We start from the raw sequence: 22,056 nt of genomic DNA, 5'->3' as shown, positions 1-22,056 counted from the left end.
ACTAACCATCCTTCCCCTTCATCCCAATTAGACACCCAACACATCTCTCGCCCAAAATGGATAGCACAAGGTCGTAAAAAGCGTTACAATTCAGTAGCCTAATTCCCTTTATAATCCGAAGAGAGAGATAGAGAGAGAGAGAGCGATAGCGAAGTCGCTGTAAATATTTACATTATTTTCTAATCCGTTTTCTAAACGGGTATTAATTCAAATGGCGTGTGTGTGTGTGTGTGTGTGAGAGAGAGAGAGAGAGAGAGAGAGGAAATCTCTTCAGTAAAATTGTCAAACGTGTAAAATGGGGAGGTCTCCAACTTTTCATAACACATTCATATATATGCCTATACATCCATTAAATGTACACAATGTACAAGCACCCACACACAATAAATTATATATATGTATATGTATATATATATGATTTGATGGTGTCCTTGTCAAGGAAATAAGATGGGAATATAATTTCACGAGGCAGTGTTATGTTGTCTTTCAGGACAATGTGCACAACTATCTGATCACACGCATTAACGTGGCACCAGCAGCGGCGAATGCACACGCGTTAAATTATGTCCATGTATACGCGCACACACATACACACACTAAACAAACAGGTACAGGTACAGGTACAAAGCGGTCAACGTAATAAAAGCAAAACCGCAGCAGCAGCAGCAGCAGCAGCAAAAAATAAATAAAATGTGGTGAAATGGAGATGGCTTTGGGAATGGCAACATGGGCTGAATTGATTTCCTTGTGATACATAGGATAGGGGCGATGGTTGCACAATGGCTAATAACATGCTCCAGGGCTTGTCTACCTGAGATGCCTTGTGGAGTGGAGTGGAGTGCAGTGTAGTGTTGGCTACAGCCTAACCCGGAAGCGTTGGTTGGTTGTTGAGGAGGTTTGTACGTGTCCCATTTTTTTGGTTACCTGCTTTTTGCTCAGCCTCATTGGCCAAAGCTGCTCGGGAGCCGCTGCAGTGTGTAGTGCCTGTCACAGGCTCTCTCTCTCTCTCTCTCTCTCTCCCCCCCTCCTTCCCTCTCTCTCTCTCTCTCTCTCTCTCCCAGGAGTTACATACACTTATTTTCCTCCACTTTTACCCATCACAAGTCGGGAGCAGTGCTGGACACACAGAACCAAACAGCCATCACCAGCCCAGCCAACCCTACCCTTCCCTGCGAAAAGGTTTGTCAAGTCTTCTCACCCCGCATCCCACCACCACACACCCCCCCCACCCCACCCCACCCCACGTATTTTAACCAAAGCGATCTCTCACCTCTCCCTTCTTCACACTTTACCCAAACGACGAGTGTGTGTGTGTGTGTGTGTATTTGTGTGTGTGTGTGTTTCTTGTTTAAACCTCCACGTTATGAACTTGTTTTTAATTTCACGCTTGTCTAAAAATCCGAATGATTGAAATATCCCCCCCCCCATCCCCACCCCCTCCTCATCATCCCCCTCTCTCTCTCTCTCCCTCTCTTTCTCCCTCCCTCTCTCTTTCCCTTTCCCTCTCTCCCTACTGAATGTGGGTCAATCTCTGTCGGGACGATCGCGTTGACCGTTTTTACTGTTAATTTTGCATTTCGTTATTTAAAAGAAACGCTGAAGTCGCGTCTCGCTGTGCGGCTGTGCGCGTGTCACCCCCACCCGTGGCCAAAATCTGGACATGACAGAAAGCTTTGCTATTTTTGCTGCTTAATTTGGTTGATAACGTTGACCGCAAATTAATATAACCTTATCAGGGCGGTGCGTCAACTTGGTGGGTAGATTGGCACGTTCAGGACAAGTGTGTGCATATATTTATATGTGTGTATGTATACAATATATGTGTGTGTGTGTGTGTATATATATCTGTAAAGTACATTTTGGAGTATGTGCATTTGGGAGACTTGGGAGAAATTAAATAGCTTTTCGCGCCTTTTACATTAAATGATCGTGTTTTTCGAGTGTAAAACGGGTTAAAACGCCACACCGTTTGAAATCACCGAATTTCCTAATTGTACCTATCGTGGACATCGAAGCTATTTAAATGACACCCAACACCCAACACACACAGAGAGGCTCCACTCTTTTTTTTCCGATCGCAAGCGGGTGTGTGTGTGTGTGTGAGTGTGAGTGTGAAACAGAAATCCCCTTGCTCAAAGCATGTGCAATTTTTATATTATATATCTATCTATCTGTATGTGCGAAACAATTCACGACACATTAAAAATGATCGTGTTATTTCTATGCCGACCTCAGCGGGGGAAATTGATTAATTTAACAGACAGTTAAAAAAAAACACCTCTGGAATAATCGCGTCCTTTTATATCATTGCTGAAGTCAAGACGGTCATTTCTAGAGTCGTTTATCCAATGCGTTTTCTGTTAACTGCAGTTTGACAAATGCCCATTGCACTTTGTGTTAAGACTGGAGTCTGATACCTGCGTCAAATTAATATCTGTAATGGTCAAATACACAGCGATAGGAGAGGAGAGGAGTGTGTTGTGTGTGTGTGTGTGTGTAGGGGGGGGGGGGGGGGGGTGGAGGGGATGGAGGGGGAATATAGCAATTCCCTGGTGAACTTTCAATGTTAAATCCCGTTTAACAGTTCTCTCCGGAGGGAACCCGACATAAAGCAGTCAGGGATTGGGAGCTAACCAGGCGGAAGAGTGGTCGCTTTGCTTCCCGGAGTGTGGAAGGGAACAGGGAAGAGAGGACAGGGACAGGTAGTGTGTGTGTGGGGGGGGGGGGGGTTAGGTTTAGGAGCCGATTTGGTTAAGGTGGGAAAAAAAGAGAGCTCTCTTTTGTTTTACCTCCTCTCAAATTCTGAAGGTCAGAGTGAGGTCGTTAGGCGTTAAGTTGCGCCTTTGGCTTCTTCTCCTCCGGGGCCTCTCACCGCACGTTGCAAACACCGAGAACAACCGCACACAAAAAAAATACCCCGCGTCTCACTGTGTGTGTTTTCATCACCACAATTTGGTTTATTTTAATTAACCCGCGTTAGTATAACAGTTGCATTGTCTCACTAAAGAACGGTGTCCTCTCTCCCACACACAGACCACTGGAAAGGCAGAAATTTACATCTTTTAAGATGCAGAACAGCATTGTGCGCGTGTTTTTTACATTGATATATATATATATAGATATATAAAACAGCTGATGGGTTCAGGGATGGTTGCATTTTTGTCTTTGGAAATGTCCCTTTCCGTGGAGGTGTGTGACTTGGGGAGAGAGGCAGAGAGTGCGAGGGAGAGGGAGAGGGTGGAGGAGACGTCGCATTTGTGCAACACAGGAACAATCTTGTGAGTGTTTTTTTGCGGGTAGAAATCAGGTGAATTGGGTCTTGTTGGGGGGAACTGGATGGGTTGCAACTACCCCCCCCCCCCCACCCCCCACACCCACCCCCTGTCCGCTGCGTCCGGTTGCACCGAAACCAGAAACAAAATTCAGGAATTTTAAAATATAAAGGGTCGCAGAAATCTCGATGCAATTGAAGACGGCGGAAATTTGGGGTGGAAAATTCGAGGTGGGGGGGGAAGGCATGTCCCCCCCCCCCCCTCCCCCGTCCCTGATCAGGGAGTGAGATGTTTAAATGACTCGATTCGGATACGATGCTCTGTGAGACACGAGTGTCCATTAAGCGCCGAGTTTCTTGACTGACTGTATGTACACAGAGAGATACGGTAAAGGTTATTTTTTTAATCTCTCTCTCTTTCAGGGCTGATACCGTCTCCACTTAAAATCCGCAATTGCAATTTCTCACACACGTTTTGGAGTCTCAGACTAAAACAACAAAAAAGACCCCCCCCCACCACCACCACCCCCCAAAAAAAAAACCTATCTGTCACGTTAGGAAAAGCGAGACTGACTGGACTGACTGACTGACTGTCTGACTGAGTGACTTGGCATTTCTGAAGTTCTCGCTGCCATAACGTTTAACCTTTTATTTGCTAAGGAATTTAATTAAGACGTGAAATGAAACGTCGAAGGGCGAGACGGACAAGAGATGGGATTTCTGCAACCGATGGAATTAATACCGAGCTTTTTTTTTGCGGGGGGGGGATCACACACATATACACGCACACGCACACACAAGGCTCGAGAATTGTGCAATCAATATTCGTGGCCTTTCGCTTTGCAATGGCGTTTTTACTCCGGAAAGTGACATTAAAATGTGACTTTGCTCACCTGTCTGCTGGGGACCGGGGTCCGAAGTGAGGTTCATTCATCCGCTAAACCCTCACCTTGAAAACTCGCACCAAATGTAACGTTTCCAAGCAATTGAGCGAAGCAAAGCCCTCTCTCACCCCCTCTCCGAGATACAATCTGACATTGTTTATCAATACATTATTGGGGGTATTCCCCCCCCCCCCCCACTCGCTCTTTACACTTGTTGTCCCTAACTATGTGTAGCAAAACAAGAGATGGCCAAAAAAAAACACACAACACATTTCACACGCAGACAGGGTCTGGTCTGTTCATCCGCAGATTTGCAAACAGAATAGTTGACATGTTTTTTTTTCTTCTTAATTGACTCCCCCCCCCCCACCCCAAAAAAAAAAACGATATCTGCCGACAAAATAGATCTGACATTATTACGGTTCAGACGGATCGTTTGCAAACTCTTTCACTGTACTGTCAGTAATTCGTTCAGCTAAGGTGAAAACATCCAACTCTAAGCGTCCTAGAGGGGAGGGAGGGGGGAGGGGGGGGGGGGGAAAGAAAGATCGTAAAACGTATTCAAGCGAATGCATCGCTTTATCGCTCACAGTCTGCGAAAGCGCAGTGTGGCTTCAATTTTTATTTCCTTCTACTCCCAAATATTTTTTTGTAAAAAAAAAACCGTTTGGTTGCAAAATAATGGGAGAGAGTGACTATTTGAATGGGGGGGGGGGGGGGGAGTTGGGGGGGGGGGGTTGGAGTGTGGAAGCCTTGTCGCTGTGTGTGTGTGTGTGTGTGAGTGTGTGTGTGAGTGTGTGTGAACCAGGGATAAGATTAGACACATCACAATCCATTTAACGACCTCTTTTATCACAGTTCCGACGAAAATTGAGCCTTAAAATCGCTCAAAAAAACGACTCCAGCGCTTTCCCTCTTATTTTTTTTAAAAAAAGGAAGGATTATATTTTTGTTCGGGAAGGAGAGTGATGCAAGAGCTTTTTTTTGGGGGGGGGGGGGGAGGTGGGGTGAGGGGGGAGAGGGGGCGTTATCACACTTCGGATGTCAATATAGCTTGATTTCTGATTCCAGATCGATAAGCAATCGATAGGATAATCTCTAGCTCTCCAACTCAGATGGCGGGGAGGATTATTATTTTTTTCCCACCGACTGGAAAAATATATTTTGTGTGTGTGTGTGTGTGTGTGTGTGGGGATGGGGATGGGGGGTGGGTGGGGGAGAGAAGAGTGGGAAGTGGGTGGTGGGTGGAGGAGGGGGGGGGAAAGAAAGGAGATAGGAGGTGGGGAATGGGAATGGGGTGTGGGGGGAGGGTTTGCATAGAGAAAAAAAGGGAAAAAAACTTCATTTCCTGGTTAATTTTTGCAGGATAGGTGACGTCAGGCTCTCGGCGTCAGAATGGCTGGTATGTGACTGAGACCAAACAGCATCAAACGACCTCTCCCATTACCCAATTACATCTCAATGCTTCTCCCCCCCCCCCCCACCCCAATTTTTTTTTGCATGTAGCTTTGTACCTACATACAAAGCTCCCCCAAAACTAGTGGGCAAAAAAAAACCCTCTCCCCATTCCCCCAGTCTATGTGACCTGCTGCATCAATACGTATCAGCATCACCATCATCATCATCATCATAAATAAGAATCAACTCAACCTGTTAACTATAAAGATTTTTTTTGAACCCACCCCCCCCCCAAAAAAAATAATATTGAAAGACTTCAGCAAAAAAAATTGATGCGCCATTCGATTTTTTTTTGCACACACACACACACACAAAAAAACAGGAAAACGTCTTATTTTGCATTGCATTCACACGATCGGTTGCCTTTTCTTTTCGATTTATACTACAAGGCTGTGGTGACCTGTGTGTGTGTGTCTGTCTCCCGGAGAGAATTCGTGGGCAATAAGGAGTTTTTTTTCTGTGTATATATATTAAAAGAAAGCGAATGTGATGGTTATTATGTAAAACCCAGCGAAACCCCGCTTTATAAAGCGACTCTTTTGTTTTTGGATGGTGGTGGGGGGAGAACTTTGATCGGATGCTTAACTTTTTCGAGCTTCGGCGGTCAGTCAGTCACTCAGTCAGTCACTACTCGACTGCTGTGTGCAAAAAAAAACCTCACTGGGAAACAGCGAAGCACACAACAAGACTTGGGGGATGCAACACAGAAAAAGTAGCCAAACAAACGCTGGAGTTAGTTAGTCAGTGGTTTGTTTTGTAGATCGGGTCTGTTTGGTGTATTATTGTGTGTGTGTGTGTGGGGGGGGGGGGGGGGGGGGGCGGTGTATGTGTGTGTGGGGGGGTATGTATTAGTGTGTGTTTGTGTGTGTATGTGTTTGAGTGTGTGTTTGAGTGTGTGTGTATTAGTGTGTGTGTTTGATGTATGTGTATATGTATTAACGTGTGTGTTTGATGGGGGGGGGGGGGTTGTGTACGTGTTTTATGGTGGGGGGGAGGTGTGTGTGTGTTTGATGGGGGGGAAGATGTGTGTGTGTGTTGGATGGGTGGAGGTTTATATATGTGTGTGTTTGATGGGGGGGGAGATTTATGTGTGTGTGTTGGATGGGGGGAGGTTTATATATGTTGTGTGTGTTGGATGGGGGGGAGGTGTGTATGTGTGTGTTGGATGGGGGGGGGAGGTGTGTATGTGTGTGTTGGATGGGGGGGGGAGGTGTGTATGTGTGTGTTGGATGGGGGGGGGTGGTGTGTATGTGTGTGCGTGTGTTCGATGGGTGTGTGTGTGTGTGTGTGTGTGTGATGGGAGTGTGTGTGCATGTGTGCGTGTTGGATGGAGAGGGGAGTGGGGGGGAGGTTTATATATATATATATATATATATATGTGTGTGAGTGTGTGTTTGATGGGGGGGGGTGTGGAGGAGGTAAATGAAGAAATGTGTTCAAACACACAGCCAATAGGGACGGCCTTGTGGCTGATCGTCAGCCCCTCTGTGGGATTGGCTGATGAACATTATTAGTGTACGCGTCGGCGGGTTTCATGTGGACGGCAGAGCCCAGCTGGCGCCAGGGTTGACATAAGATGGTTTGGCTGTTACAAAAAAAATCCTCACTGTATCACTGAAGGCAGTGGAGCTTGTATTTTTTTTCCCCCCCCCAACTAAAAACCCTCCATCCCACTCCCCCCCCCACCCCCAACTCCCTCCCTCCCTCCTCCCCTTTTGCGCCTGTTGCACTGGGATCTTAAAAGGACTTATCTGGCTGTTTGCATGACTTTTAATGCAACTTTTTTTTTCCGCATCTGATTCGTAAAGCAGACTTCTCCCCTCCCAGGTTGACAGTCAGTCAGTCAGTTAGTTTGTTTGTCAAGTTAGTTTCACTCCGGGTTTTCAAAGCTTTGTAAGTACGACTCCTTTTTTTTTAATCCCCCCCCCCCCTTCTTATTTTGGGGGTGGGTGGTGTGTGTGTTTGTCTGTGAAAGGGGTGGGGGGTGGTGGGGGGGGGGGGGGGGGGGCGGTGTTTAACTGGCAGTGGTTATAAAATGGCGAGGAATGGTTAAGACCGCAATGCCAGAGATAAAGCGACCCCCGTTGCTGATTCTGTCCACGCGGAAACACGCAAACTTGTGCCATTTGATCCGCAGGTACAGCAGAAGCCTCGACTTGCCGATGGTCGCAGCAGTGAAGGTCGGATCTCAGAAGACTTAGACGATCGATCAGAAAAGAAGTGCAAAAAGAAATACTTGGGTTCCCCACACCCACCACCCCAACTCCCTCCCTCTCCCTCTCCCATCCCTCCCTCCCTTCCCAACACAAACAAACAACCCCCTACCCCCTCCCTCCCTCCCTCCCCACCCACCCCCTCCTCCTCCTCCTCCCCTCCCCACCACCACCCCCCCCCCCCCCTTTTTGATTTTTTTTTCTCTGGGAGACAAAAACAAATAAGTTTGTTGAAGCAAATTCAAAACCCAAGGCAGAGAAAGATGGAAGTAGCCACAGAGCAGCCTCGCTGGATGTCCCATCACGCCGTGTTGAACGGCCAACACGCGGAGTCCCACCACCCAGGAATGTCTCACAACTACATGGAGCCCACGCAACTCCTGCCTCCGGATGAGGTCGACGTGTTTTTCAACCACCTGGACGGCCAAGGCAACCCCGTGTCCTCTTACTACGCCAATTCCGCTCACGCCCGCGCCACCGTCTCCTACCGCCAAGCTCACGGTGAGTTTTTTTTTATTTTATTTGCTCTCGGATGAAACCACTAATAATAATAATAATAATAATGATACCAACCACCACCACTACTATTACTACTACTACTACTGCTGCTGCTGCTAATAACGTCCATTGCATCTGATATAGCGCCTTATCACGCGGATTCTCCCCGTGTCTTTACACTCCCCCCTCGCCCTCTCCCCATTAAATTGTAAATCGAAATAAAATCATCCCTTTGCTCGATTCCTCCCAAAATTGTAGGAGACGGAGCGTAATAATAATAATAACAATAATAATAATAATAATAATAATAATAATAATAATCCTTGCACTTTGATGCATCGCCTTCTCACGTCTCGACGCGCTTCACCGGAATATACTTCGAATGTGAATGGACGTGTGTATTTTGTGGGCGAAACTAAACGTTCGAAAAAGATGTAGTGATATTAATAATAATAATAATAATAATAATAGTAGTAGTAGCAGCAGCAGCAGCAGCAGTAGTAGTAGTAGTTGTAGTAGTAAGTGTAATAATAAAAAAGGAAAGTTCCCGATTTGTGCAAGAACGCCCCAAACTTCCTGGTCTTGTCCAGTTTCGCTCTGCAACAAATGCGAACAGATAAGTGACTTTAAGAGGAAGGACAGACACTCTCTCGGTGATGGTTGGGTTTTATTTAACTCTCTTGGGGGTTGGAGGGTGGAGGGGGGGGGGGTTTCGAGAGAGAGAGGAGAGAGAGAGAAGTTCAAAAGCGCAACAAAAAATAACCCCGATTCACTTCCCGGATATGAAATCAAAACTTTTTTAAAAAAAAGTAGATTCAAATCGCTAATAATTCAGGATATTACTTTCTGTGGTGGTGGGGAGGGGAGAGATTGGGGGGGGGGAGATGGTGATAGAGAGAGAGTGTTTGTCTCTCTCTTGACTCTTCTTAAGCGCTCGTGTGAGCTCTTTTGGGGAGGGGGGGAAGTGGGGGGGAAGTTTAATTGTTACTGTTTCAGACGGAGGGAGGAAGAAGAGAGAGAGAGAGATAGATAGATAGATAGACACAGAGAGAGAGAGGGGATGGGGGGGGAGAGAGAAAGTACACTGTACTTGGGTTGAGTAGTTAGAGCGAGAAAGATAGATAGAAAGAAAGATAGAGAGAGAGATATAGAGTGAAAAGGACACGACATGAGTAGAGAGATAGAGAGCGAAAAAGTACAGTGTACTTGACTCCAGTGAGGAAGAGAGAGAGAAAGACAGTGTAGTTGAGTCGAGTTGGAGAGAGAGAAAAAAGAACTTGAGTTGAGAGAAAGAAAGAGATAGATAGAAAGAGAGAGAGAGAGAGAGAGAAACACAGTGCAGTCGAGTCGAGTTGGAGAGAGAGAAAAAAGAACTTGAGTTGAGAGACAGAAAGATAGAGAGAAAGAGAGAGAACAGAGAGAGAGAGAGAAAGACAGTGCAGTTGAGTCGAGTTGGAGAGAGAGAGAGAGAGAGAGAGAGAAAAGAACTTGAGTGGAGAGAAAGAGAGAGAAGAGAAAGAGAGAGAGAGAAAGAAAGAAAGAAAGAAAGAGCGAAACACAGTGCAGTTGCGTCGAGTCGAGTCGGGAGAGAGAGAGAAAAAAAGAGAACTTGAGTTGAGAGAAAGAAAGACGGAGAGAAGAGAGAGAGAGAAAGAGAAAGAAAGAGAAAGAGAGAGAAAAAGGAGGGGGGAAAAAAAAAAACGGTGTGTGTTGAGTGTGTGTTTTTGTTGTAACGGCGTTTACCCAAACCATGTCCGACCCCCTCCCCGCAGCGCGTCTGACCGGGAGCCAAGTTTGCCGCCCGCACCTCCTGCACAGTCCGGCCATCTCCTGGTTAGACAGCGGCAAAGCCCTGTCGGCGGCGGCGGCGGCGGCCGCTCACCACCACCACCACCACCACCACCACAACGCGGCGGCGGCGGCAGCGGCGGCGGCGGCGGCGGCGGCCGCTTGGACTGTCAGCCCGTTCAGCAAAGCCCCCCTGCACCACGGCGTGTACCCCGGCGGCGGCGGCGGTGCGGGTGCGGGTGCGGGCGCGGGTGCGGGTTCGATCGCGGGTGCGGGTTCGATCCCGGGCACGGGCACGGGGTCCCTCCCGCAAGCGGGGCACCCCAGCCCGCACCTCTTCACCTTCCCGCCGACTCCACCGAAGGACGCCTCCCCGGACCTGGGAATGCACGGATCGGTGTCTCCTACCGGCGGCGGCGGTACCGGAGCGGCGGCAGCAGCAGCAGCGGCGGCGGCAGCAGCAGCAGGTCGGCACGATGATAAGGACTCCCTTAAGTACCATGTGTCTCTTGCTGAGGGTATGAAAATGGAAAGCTCTAGCCCGGTCAGAACCAGTATAGCGTCGATGGGACCCAACCTCCCCCCGACTCACCACCCCATCCCCATCACCTACCCCTCCTACGTGCACGGCAGCCACCACCACCACCACCACCACGAGTACAGCGGCAATCTCTTCCACCCCAGCAGCTTACTGGGCGGCGCGGCTTCTAGTTTTACACCCAAAGCCAGGAGCAAAACACGGTCTTGTGCCGGTAAGCAATGTTAACAGCAGTTCTCTCTTCTTCTTCTTCTTTTTTTTTCTTTACCATCCCCCCCCCCCTTTTTTTCCCCCCCTTCTCTCTCCTCTCTCTCCACTCTCTCCACTCTCTCCACTCCACTCTCTCCCTCTCTCTCGTAAAAAAAATCTTATCTCTCTCTCTCTCTTCCTCTCCTCTCCCTCCCTTCCTCTCCTCTCCACTCCCCTCTCCCTCTCTCCCCCTACCTGTCTCTCTTTCTCTCTAAAAAAAATCTCTCTCTCTCTCTCTTCTCTCTGTCTCTCTCTCTCTCTTCTCTCTCTCTGTCTCTCTCTCTCTCTCTCTCTATATATATCTATTTTTAAAAAATCATCACAATGATTATGAGGATTATTTGCAATCCCCACGTAATAATCGATAAGTCGTAATCCATCGAATCCTAACAATCATTGTCAAGTCGTTATAAGTCGTACAACAATTCCCCCACACCACCCCCTTTTTTTTAAACAGAACAAAAAGTCGACCCTTTTGTTTTTATAAGGTCCTTTTTTAAAAAAAAATCATCCTATCCACTCTCCCCCCTCCCCCCCCCCCCACTCTCCCCCCTCCAAAAAAAATACCCATTATAATTGCACAGGGTTATTAACTTAAACTTTTTTTTTTGAAAAAACACACACAAAACAAAAACGTGCTTTGCAGTGTTTTTCAATCGACTCTTATTTTTCCCTTTCCCAGATCGTGTGTTTTTTTTCCCCCTGAACTCGCTTTTTTTCACGATCATAACTTTCTTCTGGTCATAGATTTGTGGCCTTTTTTTTTCTATATGCAAATAAAACGCGAGTTGACCGTTAAGATTATATTTTATAGCAAACGGTGCCCGGTTAGAGATAGCAGACATAATAGCTGTTTAAATTAAAATATTTGCAATTTTCCTTATTTTTATATATATATATATATGAGGCTCTACTTTGTAGGAAAAGCCAGACACCATCTCGTGTTTATCTCCCAACAATTCCCCTTTGTAGATAAAGTGTTGAACTGCTCTCTTTTAAGATTCATTCTTATTTGTCTCTGGTCTACATGTTGCAACTTAACGTGTAATTAAAGCGTGAGAATAGCAATCCAGTAACACGAATTAACTCATCTAAGAAACGCCAGTGGTTCTGTCTATGGTGACCACTGCCTATAACTGTTTTGTTTTAACTGTTCCAAACTGTGCCTTCAAAGTTAGGTTTAAAATTTAAGACGAGGGACGAGAATTAAATGCTGCCGTTTTGGACCACTCTTTTTTTAATGTGTAAAAAAAATACGGTGTGTGGGTTATGCATTTTGTCTATATGTTATTTGGCTGCATTCCTCTGATCAGTTTACACTGAATTGCCGGCTGGGGGGGTGTTTCCCTGTCCCCTTCCCCTTTTTTTTTACACACACAAACACAGCGTGAAAGTGCGTGACTAAAAAGCACGTTGTTCCAGAGAAAACAAGAGGCACGACAAAGCGACTCCTGTTACTTCCTGCCCCAGCCATCACCCCCCCACCCCCTCCCCACCCAACCCTCCCCCTCTTTTTTTCACTCAAACACAACAGCAACAAACAACTCAACTATCTAATCTGATACAAGATGGATTCCAAAAACAACACAGAACAACACACGCTTAACATGTCAGTGTCGCTTAAAAAAAAACTCACGATTTGTCTTCTTGGGGCTGATTTCATGTGATCTCTGCTATCTGGTGCCTCTGACATTATATATATATAATGTCATATATATATATATGACACCAAATAGCAGAGATGGTGGGACATTTCCAGCAAACCGTAGATTTCTCCAGAATTGGCTATCACAAGAAAGACACACAATTCGGCCATCGCTTCACATTTCTAACCATTTATCTATATTTAAAAAATAAAATTAAAAAAAAAAACCCCACACACAAGTGATTTAAATGCAGTTTGCAGTTACGTTTGGGTGTGTAGGTAGTGCATGATTTGTGGCTGTCGAAGTTAATTTAAGGAAAGGTGTCTGCAGTATTGTCATGGGTGAGATAACAGATAATCCGGGGGCACTGTTTACAATCTACAATCTATATTTTGAAGATATCTTTATTCCCAATACACTTACTCCTGTGTGGTTGTTCCGGTTCAAAACACAGTTTTAAGCAAACAAAGGCTATGGCTGAAACTGCTATAGTATAGGGGAGGGATAGGGGCTGATGGGGGTGTTATATAAACTGGAATTAAAATGAGTGAAATCGCAAAGTGGGAAAAACAAGTGAAAATGGGGGCGTTGACACACAGGTGTTGGTTACAAATCCGTGTCTCACCCTCAATTCCACTGGGAATATTAAACAGCACTTTGCTGAAAGAAAGTTATGTCACGACTCGGTTCATGGCGAAAGGTACACAAAAGTAGCCTGACTTGGTTAGAGATGAGTTGGGTGGTGAAATAATGTTACCCTCCCAGTCAGTGATTGCTCTGACAACTGTACTCAAGTGACAGAGAGCTCACAAAAGTCTGGAAGTTTGGGAAACTGGCTGACTTTTTTTTAACCTTTAAATAATCTTCTCTGACTCTTCAATACGACAGTGTGTGTTAACAGTGAGAGTGCCTGAGACTTGTTTCTGAAATGAAATCTAACCATGAAACGAGTGGACGTGCGTTAACCTCCCCCACCCACCCACCCACCCACCCATTAGATTGTGTCAGGTATAAACACATTTTCACGTTGAAATCTCCCCCCACTCTGGAAGTCCTGTGGACAGGCCTTTATTTCAAACCTGTTATAAAAAGGAAGCTACATTTCTCATTGATGCAAACCACCGATTCCTGTCTCTATAGCGTAAATCTCCCCACACACGCGTGTGTTCCTAAGCCCTGTGAGTGTGTTTACCCCGATATGGGAATATTCCAAGGACATGTGCATTAAATGGCTTTGAATGTGTGAAAGGGACAGCGGTTAGGGGTGTGTGTCTGTGTGTCTGTCCCGAATATCTGTCGTAATATTGCAAGATTGATTCTTTCTTCCCAACGTTTAACCATTAATCGCCCAAATTCGTACTGTTTACGCGTGGGATGTTCCCCTGATTTCGACAGTGAGTGAGTGAGTGAGTGAGCACCGAGGGTATTCAGTGATGGATTGGAAGGTTTGTGGGGGGAAAAAAATACGAGAGGTTTAATGACAGTCAGAAAACGGCAAATACAATAGGAACAACCATCAATAATTCAAGTAGGGCGCCGATGCATTAAAAAAAACCCTCCCCGTTAACGCTAGGACCAAACTCCCGTGTGCTGACGTTGGGATATAATATTTCTGTTGATGTTTTTATATATTTGAGATTGTCTTTCACTCCCATATCTGGTACTAACCCCCTCTCTCCCTCTCCCTCCCTCTCTCCCTGTGATTGCAGAGGGCCGAGAGTGCGTGAATTGTGGAGCCACCTCTACCCCTCTTTGGAGGAGAGATGGGACGGGTCACTATTTGTGCAACGCTTGTGGGCTTTACCACAAGATGAACGGACAGAACCGACCCCTGATTAAACCCAAGAGGAGATTGGTAGGTGTGCGCTCAGCAGCAGTGTCATATAATAGAAGATAACCACGCCAAGATAACTAAATAAACACGCAACCACCAGAACAGTTACACAAATAGCTGTGTCCAATATCTGAACAGATGGACACGTCTCTCTTTCAAACCTATTATATATATATATATATATAAAAAAAAGGAAACAGGGTTTCTCATTGACTCAAGCCAGGAATTCCTGGCTCAGAAAAAAATCCCAGTAAACCTCCCCACACAAAAAAATAACGCACGTGTTTCTGTCCAGGCCATTAAAATATTCGGCCCGGACAGATAGATCGAGTGGCTTGGAATATGTGAACAAGTACAGCCTTACTGCAACCCGCGTACAATCTGGGTTGGAGGGAATCCAGGACCGTGCAATATAATGGGGAGGAATCGCTGACCATTACTGTTCGACCACTGATACTTTCACGTGTTTATTAAACCGCAGTTAACACGCAGCGAGAGTTACACCATTTAAAAAAAAACTCGCACCCTCTCTCCCTCTCTCTCTCTCTCTCTCTCTATATATATACATATATAAATGGGAATTACAGGCAAGGAATTAACATTGCGTTGTTTTTAAACTAAATATTGTCATGTGGCTGTCTGCCACTGACTGTGTTATTCACCCAAAGCAAAAGTTGACAGCATGTTGTGTGTGTGTGTGTGTGTGTGTGTGTGTGTGTGTGTGTGTGTAAAAAAAACACACACCCACAACGTTAACGTGGGTTCATTGCTTCATGGGTTAATTGTCCCGACTTTTATGCCACAGTGATTTCACTTAGAAAATAGATGTCGACTCGAGATAATTTCGACAATTGAAAGTATTACGGGTGTGTAGTTATTGTCCCACAGATTTTAAGCGGAGGTGGTTGAATCGTTTATAGAAAGTGAGTGTTTTTTTTCACTGTGGCCTCAATCAGAGACTATTAATGTGTCGGGAGCTAATATTAAACAGGGGGAGGGGAGGGGAGGGGAGGGGGGGAGGAGGAGGGGACGAGTTAATAGGTTTGCATTTGAATACATTTATATTTTGGGGGGTGGGTCAGTTTGAAAACGAAACTGTTTTACAGTCGTTAAAACGAATAATAAAGGCGATGTGCGGATTCCTTGAATAATGAGTCCCCAACGTCTGATTTTTTTTTTGGGGGGGAAAAGTGGGGTGGGGTGGGGGGAGAGCCTAAGAAACGCAGCAAAAAAAAAAAAAAAATTTTTTTTTCCATGGAGCAACTAAATGAGATGTAATTTCGTTGGAGTGGCTTTTTAAATAGCTCACTAACCTCCCAGCTTCCGAGGCGGATATCTGTTGCTTCGAGATAAGGAACTGAGCCTCTGTGTTTCGTGACCAGCGAAAGAGAGAGAGAGAGAGAGAGAGAGAGGAGAGAGAGAAGAGAAAAAAAAAATCATCGACTTTCTATAGAGGGAGGGAGGCAAAAAGGTCTCATGCTGTTTGGAAAGTTCTGCAATAGTTTTTTTTATATATCTATACACATACTTTGCATCGACAACAGTGGGCAGGTCGCTCTCCTGTCTTAGTTTATTGCACACTTACAAATAAATGTGTGGTTTTTTTTTGGGGGGGTGGTGGGGGGTTATTGTGGGTTGGGGGTGGGGGGAGAGAGAGAGAGACTGAGCTTTTTTTTTAAAAAAAAACGATCGTTTTAACCAAAAAGTTTGCAAAATGTGAACCTGAACTGAAACGTGACCCGTCTGTGCGAAATTCAACCAAAGTGGCTCAGTTTTTTTTTCAATCTCTTTTTTTCTGCTGTGTGTGTGTGTGTGTGTGTTGGTGTTCGTTCGTTTGTTGCAGTTAAACTTATTTTTATTGTGAAGCCACTCCAGAGCGCTCGGTAACTTGCAGGTGGTGTGGGGGGTTGGGGGGGGGTTGGGGGGGGGTTTGAAGTTAACGTGACGATAAAACAACCGGTATCTTAACTGGTGCATCGTTTTGGTGAAGTGTAGGTCACTGCAGAGTCAGTTTAAAGGACCTTTTCCTCACCCATCAGGACAACGCAGTTCGCTCTTAATTAAACCGAATCAGCCTTGACAGTTATTTTGCAGTAGTGTGTGTGTGTGTGTGGGGGGGGGGGGGGGGGGAATAGATGCACTAAACAGGGTGAATAAAATCTTGCTGTTTCACCGTTGCAAAATAAATTTTTGACCTAAAGAAAACCTTTGCTGGTGCATTTTGCACGGGTGGCCACCGTTGCTCGCTCGCTTGGTTGCTTGGGTCTTTGGCCACCAGCAACTGAATAGGTTTATAAAGCGATACACCGCGTTTTCTCAACCGCACTGGATAGCGATGCGCTTGTGCGGGGGCTCATTCACTAACACACGCCTGTGTTTCTCTCTCTCTCTCTCTCTCTCTCCCACCCCCCTCCCACCACCACCTCCCCTCCCTTCAGTCGGCTGCTCGGAGAGCGGGGACCTCTTGCGCCAATTGTCAGACAACCACCACTACCCTTTGGCGACGCAATGCAAACGGCGACCCAGTGTGCAACGCCTGTGGCTTGTACTTCAAGCTCCACAACGTGAGTGTCAACGCATCTGTCTCCCTTACCCCCCCCTTGTCTCCCTATTTGTTTCCCACCTCTAAGCAAAAGCACATGTTGTGATTGTATCCCGCTGTCTTGCCAGAGAAATGATTGACCGGTCTGAGACTATGAAGAGTCCAGTTTTTCAAAAAAATATATATATACAGGGTGACCAAAAAGTCGTGATATCTACCCAACTATCTAAATATATATATGTGTGTGTCGTGATTTTTTTTAAGACTTATTACACATTGTAATGTCTTTTTGGTCACCCTGTATATGTGGGCAAGTTAGACCAATTTGACCTCAGTTTCTGTATGAAATCAGGAGTTGCGCTCGCGAGGGAGAAGGGCGTAGAAACTGTCTCTGGAATTTCCATGTGTAGGTGGGATGCATGGAATTCTCTGCTTGGTTTGGATACTCTTAAGCATGTGGGGAGGTGGTTCTGTGAATCCAACCCGATTTATTTCCACTCTCTGTAGAAACGCGTGTAAAATTCATTTGTTTTACCCCCAAAAAAAATTTTTTGGGTTATAATAATAATAATGACCATTTTTTTAAATGTACACGAGCGCTCTGAGGCACTGCCCCTCGTGAAGGGCGCTATATAAGTTGCTGCTGTTGTTTGCCAAGACTTGCGCTTGTTAAATGGAAACTGGTCACTTGGTCTCAATTAGTCTCGGCCGGTGTTTATACTCCTAAACAACAGCAACAACAAAGTTACATTTATAGAGCGCCTTTCACGTCGGGACGATGTCCCAAACGAGCCTTGACCCTTCCTAAACCCTTCTCCGAGTACCCCTCGAGTCACTCAATCCACAAAATTTGTGGGATTTTGTGTGCGGAATTGGCTACCGTGTTTTGCCACAAAATACAGTCAATTAACTTTGCAATATAGTCTGTGAAGCGCTTTGATTCATCTCAACGACGTGATAAGGCGCTATATCAAATGCAAGTTTTTTTATTATTATTATGTGGGCAACTCCCGTTTTCATAGAGACACGAACAACAAATTGGAAAGGCCACTTCAAGCTCGTCGGCATATATAAAAAAACACAGTCACAGTCTCTTCACGGTCTCAGCGAGCGTATTGCTCCTGCACGCTGTCTCGCTCTCTTTAATTTGTTCCAAAAAAAACAATTCTCGGATCTTTTGTTTTGTGAAACATATAATTAAATCTTAGAGATGATGTTTGATTCCTGGCTATTGCGACAAACGTACAAGGTTTTAGTTTGCTAAGATTTAAATCCAGTTTAGTTACTGGTGGGAAGCTCAGCGGTTTGCATTGTGCTTTCATGCTTACATTTAAGGTGACTGACTTAGTTGTGGGTGAGTGAAAGCAGCCTGTTCTGCAACAGTTGGGGCAGTATAAGTGTGGAATTGGTTTCTGTACAGGAGTTCCCTGGAAGAGAGCTGTATCTTTCCTCAAAACATTCATTAATTGGTAGAAACCTATTTTTTCAATAAATGTAGGTGCAATCCGAGCCTTGGTGAAAACTATTTTCTTTATTTGCATCAGTTTATTGCTCAAATTTGGCTGGTTTTTATTGCTGCTTTCGTGAAAAAAAAGTCCTCCCTTCCACATTCAAATCTTTTTTCGTGTTATTTTTTGTAACGTTATTTCCTCAGTTACGCCTTGTTCCCAGGCTGTAAGTTGCACTCTTGTTAAGTTGACTGCTTGCAGAGAGATGCACGGTACTGGGTGCTGTACGGTAGGAGTCAGTTTCAACAGCTGATTGAATAAAGCCAAGCTGACTGAGCTCGGTGTGAGAGAGAACCTTACATTTCGTGCAGCTTCTTTTCCCACCCTCCAATCGCACGGCAACTGTGCTATTAAGTGTAGTGTTTAGCACGCTCGCCTCTCAAGTGAGAGGACCCGGGTTTGATTCCCAGACAGGGCAAAGCTTAGGCAAGTTTCCTTACTCCACACGCCTCTGTTTACCCAGCAGTAAGCAGGAACCTGGTTGTTAGTCTATTGGTGGATCGCTTTCCTGGGGATAATAATTCCTTCAAAAAAATATTCTCGACTATTTGTGGAACACTAACGTGTGCAATTGGTGGCTGCTTTTCGCCAACAAAATACACATCCACTTTACAATATATTGTACAATATAGACGCTTTGAGCCGTCTCAATGATGTGATAAGGTGCTATATCAAATGCTAGGATTATTCTTATTATCGTTATTATTCTCTCCCGGAGTACGGTTGATCTCAATGGGAGAGAGAGGATAGGGAAAGGGTGTAATGCGTTTCCGCCAGACCCCACTCATTGCCTTTGTTGATCCCAGCTGGCTTCATTGAAGGCATCTCAGACCCTTAACGTGGAGGTGTCTGAGGAAGTGTAATAGATTAGGGATTTTAGGATAGGAGTCTGCTAATATTCTTGCCAAGCTCCATAAACATATTTTGAATTGGATCCTGAACCCAGGTGCTGGTGGAGGAGACGTGAGAGGGGCTGAGAGAGACTTATTGCTTGATTTGCTCTTCCTCTCTGCAGGGTAGCCTGTGGTCTCCCTTCTCCCACTAAATATTCCTGCAGACGCCAGAGGCCCAGGGTGTGGTGGGCAAAAACTCAGGTGTGTCCCTGTCCCTCCCACACCCCGTGTCGCCTACCTGCAGTCAGGGTTCAGTAATGGACACCTATCGCAACAACAACAACAAATTACATTTGTATAGCACCTTTCACGTCGGGAGGATGTCCCAAGGCGCTATCTCACCTGTTTTTATCTTGTGACTAAAAATAGAGTGAAGTCACTTAACAGAAACGTGAGGCAAAGCGGAGGCTTTTAAGTTCCCTATAATGGGAGAGATTTTTGCCCTCTGGTTCCTCACCTTATTGACCATCAAAACGAGGCAGTGTAGACAATGAGCTCTGCTAAATTACAGGTGTTAATAGATCAATAAAGAACCTATGAACCTTGACCCTCGCTCCACCTCCCCCGCCCGAGGATTCCCTTAAGGTGTCTCTCAGTCTCAGTTATACTTTGTGTTAGAGGCAAACAAAATGTCCGGTTATGGTTTATGTTCTATAGATTTTTGTTAGGTAAGGGTATCAATGGATATGGGGCAAAGGTGGATAATTGGAGTTGAGGTAAACGTCAGCCATGATCCAACAGAATGGAGGAACAGGCTCAAGGGGCTGAATGGCCTCCTCCAGTTCCAATGTTGCTGTGGTTGGGTAAAATTTGCAGTGCTATCTGGAGCAGCAGGAGGAGGGAATCTATTTAGAGATACAAGGCCACATGTGTTATTTTTAAAGAGTGCCTTATGCCCAAAATAGAGCACATTCTCCAAGCTGAAATGAGTGGCAGTCAGCAGATCTTTGAGGCTGTTCGCCGCAATAGGAAACTCTCCACAGCTTAGTAGTGGACAGCAATGAGGTCTCAGGTTTTATCTCCCTGATCTGTGCTCAGTTAGCTCATCTCATCTGGGGTGGGTGATGGGGGAGCTGCAGCCATCTTGGAAGGGGGGAGTTGAAGGTGAGGGGCTATCAGACACGGTTCCTTCCCATCCTGTTCTCGAGAATTATCCAATGATTTCTAAGCCAATAGCCAATAGAGAAAATTCTGGACCTCAAATAACAATAGGACTGTGCTGTGGCTTTCCCCTCAGTCTTACATTCTATCGAGATGCTGTCTTTTATTTGATCATTTACTCCCTTCCTCTCCTGAAGCCGTCATGTTTTCCAGGATACAATTTGACCTCTCTGGTTGTCCTCTGGTATTTCACCCAGTCATGAAATAGCCTACCCACTCAGAGTTGGTGGGTAGGCAATTCAACTGCTTGAAGGCATCTGGGTCAGTAGCCCAGAGGCACTTAGGTCCTGGCTAAGCTTTGTGACCATATTGATGTATATGTTTCAGTAGAATATTAGGCATTGCCTTTACCACCTGGGCCATGAGGCAAGCTGGCACTGTGATCGCCCACAGAACAACAACAAAATGACATTTACATAGTGCTGTTCACGTCGGAAGGACGTCCCTGGCACCGGACAGTTGAGGGTTTGCACCTGAGCTAGTGGTTGGAATCAAGAGGAGTGGCGTGGGGAGGGGAGGATGGGATGAGGTGTGTGTGAGAGGGTGGCTGAAACCACGATCAGAGAGGAAAGTCTTGAGACTTTTGTTTTGAACCTGTTTTACTGTAGCCCAACAGGAAGTGAGCAGCTTGAGAGGAGAAAAGGAGGGAGGGGAAGCGAGGGGAAAAAAGAAGGGAGCGTGCGTCTTATTGGTGGGGCATCCGCTGACCCGATGATTTTACCCGTGCAGGTGAACAGGCCACTGACCATGAAGAAGGAAGGAATACAGACCAGAAACCGCAAGATGTCCAGCAAATCGAAGAAGAACAAGAAGATGTCAGACGGCTTCGACGAGTTGTCGAAATGCATGCAGGACAAGTCCATGTCCTTCTCTTCCTCCGCCCTAGCTGGGCACATGCCACACATGGGGCATCTCGGGCCATTCAGCCACTCAGGTCACATGTTGCCCACGCCAACACCCATCCATCCCTCGGCCAGCATCTCCTTTGGCCACCCTCACCCATCCAGCATGGTCACGGCAATGGGTTAGGGTTAGGAGGTCTCCCTTCCCAGGAAGAAAAGATGAGGGAGCCAGAAAGCAAAATGAAAACTGTCCTGTCTGCAAGGTGTTCGCCTTTTAGAGAACCCCCACCCCCTCCCGCCCCTCCCCCACCCCCACTACCCCCAGAAATTTATTTGTGTGTATTTAGGATCACGGAGAACGTCAATGGTCTTGACTTTGTGGGACATTTGGGGCATTTCAGTTGAACCTGTCCTGATTGTGCTTTTGGAAGCACTTTTTCATCATTGGCGATGATGTGGCTGATCTTAAGAGAACTGTCCAGGGTGGCATTTAGCCCCCTCAGGCTTTATGTGAAGGTGTGAATAGGAGGTTGATATTGAAAAGGATAGTCCTTTTTTTATTACTGTGAATAATATACATCGAGGACCCAGGATGAGTTCATCAAAGTGACTGCTTATGCTGGATTTTTTTTGTTGTGTTTGGTTGGTATAAAAAAGGACGCTTATCAAAAAAACCCCCACAGCCGCTGAACTTTGAAATAACCTTTTTTTTTGGTCTCGTTTCTAAAATC

General features: G+C 45.8%; 1 protein-coding gene across 1 annotated transcript; it reads left to right on the top strand.

Annotated features, from left to right (window-relative positions):
- Positions 1–8,008: 8,008 nt before the first annotated feature.
- gata2b (GATA binding protein 2b) lies at positions 8,009–21,619 on the top strand. Its single transcript, XM_042339597.1, has 6 exons — positions 8,009–8,327; positions 10,097–10,216; positions 10,274–10,864; positions 14,255–14,400; positions 16,818–16,943; positions 21,213–21,619. Exons 1-6 carry the CDS (start codon positions 8,090–8,092, stop codon positions 21,510–21,512), a joined length of 1,521 nt encoding a protein of 506 aa, XP_042195531.1. The 5' UTR covers positions 8,009–8,089; the 3' UTR covers positions 21,513–21,619.
- The last annotated feature ends 437 nt before the right edge of the window (positions 21,620–22,056 follow it).

The sequence above is a fragment of the Callorhinchus milii genome, unplaced genomic scaffold (assembly GCF_018977255.1).
Source record: "Callorhinchus milii isolate IMCB2004 unplaced genomic scaffold, IMCB_Cmil_1.0 Scaffold12, whole genome shotgun sequence".
NCBI classification, from domain to species: domain Eukaryota; kingdom Metazoa; phylum Chordata; class Chondrichthyes; order Chimaeriformes; family Callorhinchidae; genus Callorhinchus; species Callorhinchus milii.
This window is presented reverse-complemented; position numbering and strand designations above follow the sequence as displayed.